Genomic DNA, 5,469 nt, shown 5'->3' on the forward strand with positions numbered 1-5,469 from the left:
TTCGAAATGGTATGAAGATACAAACAAGTACTAGTCCAATAAATAAAAAAGGTACGCTGAGAGTTCATCCGTCTCATTTGGCCGCTCTCTGTCTAATAATTAATAATTGAATGGACGTTGTGAAAGCAAATGGGAGACCACTAAGGTCCAGTGGAAACAGTCCCACAAGACTTTTCATCATAGACAAATATGTGGTTACCGAGAACTTGAAAAGGATAATAATTGATTTCCTTGAGCGTGAAATGTCTACAATTTCCCAAGGCAAATTGGGTTAGTGTCCAGTCCAGTTTATTTCCCTCTAGTCCGGTCTAATTTTGGGTCATTGTGGGCCTCCCGGGCCCATAACAACAATCGAAAACATTCATGTTGTAGAGCTCGTCAAGTATGTCATTCACGCAAAAAATTAGTTTGATTGAACATCGATAGGTACATAAACCAAACAGATTTGTATAAGACAAATGCAATGATAAAAATAAATTGAAACTCATAATTGCCTTTTTTTTGTACAAATATATTTCGATCATGTACCTATTGATATTCAATCAAGCTAATTTTTGGAATGGATTCCATACTCGACAAACTCTACAAAATGAACGTTTCTAATCGCTCCCGGGCCCACAATAGCCCAAAACTGGACCGGACTTGAGGGTAATAAAACTGGACTGGACACTAATTAACCCAAGCAAATTAACCAACTCACAATGGCTCCGTTTTTCTTGAATTTGACTTTTTTGTTTGATTGAAGTTAGATTTTTAGGATGGATCATTGCCCTCGGCAAGAAAAGTCTAAAAAATAAATTAAAACAAAAAGCAAAAAGATATACACTAAAGAAGAGAGTAAATACCAAATAAAGGATATATCTTTATGTAGTGTCATTTTATATAATAAAAAAATTAAGCTACGGTCCGTATTTTTATACTTTTTTTTTTATAACTCTCGTTGAGTTGAATGATTAATTCAAAAATACAAAATAAAAATGTTGGGACAATGGACATGTAGTTCTATGTGCGTGATGTGTGTTCATACCTTGAAGGTGGTCGGTCCTCTTCAATAAAACGAAATCAGTCTGTGTAGTGAAATATGGACCACTAATTGTGAGATGATAAGGGGTTCAGTCTAATACTCGGCATTATGGTTAGTTTCTCGTGGTTAATTAATTTTTCTTTTAGCTTTTATGGAAAGTTATAAAAATATCAACCAAAGTTTGAATTAATTTTTTCGAATTTGCAAAAACAAGGAGAGACTATCCATTTAATATAAGACATAGGCTCTAAAATAAAATAAAATAAAAAACAAACAAACAACGTGTCTCTTGGGTTATTTCTAATCAAATTCTGCAAATTCCTGGCCTCAATATAAACAAGCCTTATATAGCAATTTCCTGAATTTTGATTGACTTCAAAAGAAAAAAAACCTGATTCGTTATATGGCAATTTCCTGAATCCATAACTCGGTACTGATGCACATTCTTAAATCCGGAACATCCAAAAGTAGGGTGAGATTGTCCGCTGCTCCACGCTACTATATTTTACTCATAGCAGCCCTCCGCTTCCATAAGCCTTATTTAGCAATTTCCTGAATTTTGATTTACGAGTTGTTTGGCTAAATAAGCTAAATGGCTTATTTTTTTGTCCTTATTGAATTTTTTTTCACATTTGTTAGTTTTTTGTCAATTTTTTGGGGATTATTGTTTCTTCATAACGAGAGGAATTTAAAAAGTAAAAAATTACAATTGAAATCGATTTTTTTTTATGAAGACGAAAAAATTAGTTTATTGACTAATTTTTGTCTTTATTCAAAAAAATTAGGTTTCGATCGTAATTTTTTACTTTTTAGATTCCTCTCGTCATAACGAAGCAATAATCCCAAAAAAATTGATGAAAAACTAACAAATGTAAAAAAAATTTAAATAAGGACAAAAAATTAAGTTAGTTAGCTTATTTAACCGAACAATCCGTCTCATTTTCCAACTCTCTGTCTTATCATTAATAGAGGAATCAACATTACATGTGCGAAGAAATACACAGAAGACTTTTCATCATAGACTTTTCAACACTTGAACAATATTCCATATAGCTATCAAATTCAGGTCTCACCTGAATAAACTAAGAACATAGTACTGGTTTTCCCTCACCATCCCCTTTCTCTTCAAATCACAAGCTACTCACACCGTAAACCAAAGAAAAACAGAAAAAACAAAATGGCAGAGGCTGCTGTGTTCCATCTTCTATCCAACTTCGCACCCTTTCTCCAAGAAGAGAGGAACTTGTTGAGCGGAGTACGGGAAGACATCGAATACATAAGAGACGAATTCGAGCGCATGACACATTTCCTCAGAGTTGCTGATGCAACAGAAGATAGAGACCCGAAAATCAAAATATGGGTGAAGCAAGTTCGAGAAGCTGCATATGACACGGCAGATGCTCTTGACACGTACATGCTTCGCCTCAAATCTAGACATCATCAGAGCACCAAAATCCGCACGTTCATACATAAGGTTTCCTTTTTTGTTAAGACTTTAAAAGCTCGCCACCAAATTGCTTCTGAAGTAAAAGGAATTAAGTCAAGAATCATCAATATTTCTGAGGGACATCAACGTTATAGTGACATATATGGCAAAATAGTGCAAGGCTCAAGCTCTACTCCTTCAGACATTGCATGGTATGATTGTCGAGGAGATGCCCTTCTACTCCAAGATGCTGACCTTGTGGGCATTGACAAGCCCAAATCACAGTTGATTCAGTGGCTAGTGGATGAGCATCCTCGACTCAAGGTGCTTTCTGTAGCAGGAATGGGCGGATTGGGCAAAACTACCCTTACGAAAAAGGTCTACGACGATGCAATAGTGAAGAGGCACTTCCAGAACCATGCTTGGATCACCGTTTCTGAATCATTCAAGGTCGAAGAGCTTTTAAAGGACTTGATTCAAGTTCTCTTTGAAGACGTCAGACAACCACTCCCACACGGAGTGAACAGTATGGATGCAAACAGCTTGAAAGGTATAATTAATGCCTTTTTGCAGCAAAAGAGGTATGTGCTTGTTTTTGATGATGTATGGGGTATTCATGCATGGCAAGGTTTAAGAATCGTACTTCCTGAAAGTAATTGCGGCAGTCGAGTAATTCTGACAACAAGAAATGTAGATTTAGCATCTTTTGCTAGTGAAGAATATCATGGCATTGTGTATAATCTCGAGCCCTTGCCTCCCAAAGAGTCATGGGCCTTGTTTTGCTCAAAGACATTCAAGGAGAACTCTTGTCCTTCATATTTGGAAGATCTTTCTAAAAAAATCTTGGGAAAATGTGAGGGTTTACCACTTGCAATAGTTGCAATTAGTGGTCTGTTATCTACAAAGGAGAAGAGTGTGGGTGCGTGGGAGAGGATTTACCGTGGTCTTGGTGCAGAACTAGAAGGAAATGACAAACTCATGAGCATGACAAAGATATTGTCCCTCAGTTACTTTGATTTGCCTTACTATCTTAAGATATGTTTCTTGTACTTCAGTATTTTTCCAGAAGATTGTCTCATTGATCGCTTTAGATTAATTCGGCTGTGGATGGCGGAAGGATTTATAGAAGTGAAAGAAGGAATGACAATAGAAGAAGTTGCTATGGACTACCTCAATGAGCTAATGAACAGAAGTTTAGTTCAAGTGACACACGTCGCGATAGATGGAAGGTTCGAAGCTTATCGGATCCATGACCTTTGGCGTGAAATGATAATTGCGAAGTCGAGAGAGCAAAACATTGTCACAATAGCACGTGAGAGAGGCAGAGCATGGCCGGGGACATTGCGACGTCTCTCGATCCACCATAATTTGGAAGATGTTCAGCAGAGTATTTGTTTCACTCGCCTTCGTTCTTTACTTGTGTTCAGCGCAATAGATTCAGTGTCCATTTTGTCACAGGTTGCATCCTTAGGCAAGGGTGTAAGGCTACTAACGGTGTTAGACTTGAGAGGAGCACTACTGGAAACATTTCCGCATGAAGTTGTGAACCTTCTCAATCTTACTTATCTAAGTTTGAGAGCAACCAATGTAAAAATGATCCCGAAATCGATCGGAAAGCTCAAGAAGCTAGAAACATTGGATTTGAAAGAAACAAATGTCACCGAGTTGCCTGATGAGATCTCGAAGCTCAAACATCTTCGCCATCTCATATTGTATCGCTACAACTACTATCGTCCTGATGGTACAATTGGTTTCAAAGCCCCAGCTAGAATAGGAAATTTGTTATACTTGCAGAGACTATGTGGTATTGAAGCAAACCAAGGGAGTAATAGTGGCATTGTGATAAGGGAGGTAGGGAAGCTAACTCAACTGAGGAGATTGCTCATTGTAAGGCTACAGAAGGAAGATGGGATGGTGCTATGTTCATCCTTTGAGAAGCTAAACAACCTTCGCTCGTTGACCGTTGCGGCGATAGAAGAAGATGAGATTATTGATTTAAATTATTTGTCTTCGCCGCCTCGACTTCTTCAAACACTATCTCTAAGAGGACGTTTGGAGAAGATACCACACTGGATACTATCTCTTCACAACCTGAAAAGATTACAATTAGGGTGGAGTAAGTTAAAAGATGTTGATTCACTGCAATCCCTTCAGGATTTGCCCAATTTGCTTCACCTTGAACTTACATCGGCATATGAAGGAGATGGATTATTTTTCAAGGCTGGTGGGTTTCAAAAGCTTGAACACTTGTGGTTAGTTAGCTTAGTAGGATTGAAATGGGTGAGCATCGAGTCTAACTCGATGCCTCTTCTTAAAGAGCTACATCTCCAAGATTGTAAATTGATGTTGGAGTTGCCCTCGGGTGTTGAACATTTGGCCAACCTTAATTATCTTGAATTGAATGGTATGTCTGAAAAATTAATTTTGAGCTTGAATAGAGACTTACAAGGCAGGGACTATTGGAAAATAGCACGCGTCCTTAATGTTTGGGTTGGGGACTCCAAATCTGGTAAATGGACCGGTCATTATCTATGATACGGTCGAACGGGAGGGGATGAGGATCTTTGAGATTGGTTTATCCCCGCTATTAATATGCCCTTTTTCCCTCACATTTTTTTGGCGTTTGTGTGAGCTTGAAGGCTTGTTTGTGTAATCATGATCGATGTGTATTAGATACTTCTTTTGTGTACCTTTTTGTCTTCAATTAATTACTTTATCAAGAATCTCATATTTGATGTGTAATCAGCTTGATAGACTTTAGAACTTCTAAGCATGTCTTAGGTTTATCGGTTTGGAACAAACTTGATTTAAAGATTAGGTGAAGTTAAACACATCTCTAGAGGAACCTAGCTAATTTCCCTTGGTGCTGATTAAAAATATTTGATATGTTAATTCCCCTTGGTAATGTTATGAACTCTATGACAGTTAATTTTTTTTTTTTTCACCACTTTTCTACGTATGCAAAATGCAGTTACTTTTTTTTGTATAAAATCTTTTTTCAGTAATTTTTACTTTTTGT

General features: G+C 37.3%; 1 protein-coding gene across 1 annotated transcript; it reads left to right on the top strand.

Annotated features, from left to right (window-relative positions):
• Window positions 1-2,045: 2,045 nt before the first annotated feature.
• On the top strand, window positions 2,046-5,104 carry LOC131318207 (disease resistance protein RPM1-like). The gene has a single exon (XM_058348039.1). It carries the CDS (start codon window positions 2,202-2,204, stop codon window positions 4,983-4,985), a length of 2,784 nt encoding a protein of 927 aa, XP_058204022.1. The 5' UTR covers window positions 2,046-2,201; the 3' UTR covers window positions 4,986-5,104.
• Window positions 5,105-5,469: the final 365 nt, after the last annotated feature.

Source organism: Rhododendron vialii, chromosome 2a (assembly GCF_030253575.1).
Source record: "Rhododendron vialii isolate Sample 1 chromosome 2a, ASM3025357v1".
In the NCBI taxonomy this organism is placed as follows: Eukaryota; Viridiplantae; Streptophyta; class Magnoliopsida; order Ericales; family Ericaceae; genus Rhododendron; species Rhododendron vialii.

Coding starts and splice junctions, on each gene's coding strand:
- LOC131318207 (XM_058348039.1), top strand. CDS start 2,202: ATGGCAGAGGCTGCTGTGTTCCATCTTCTATCCAACTTCGCACCCTTT.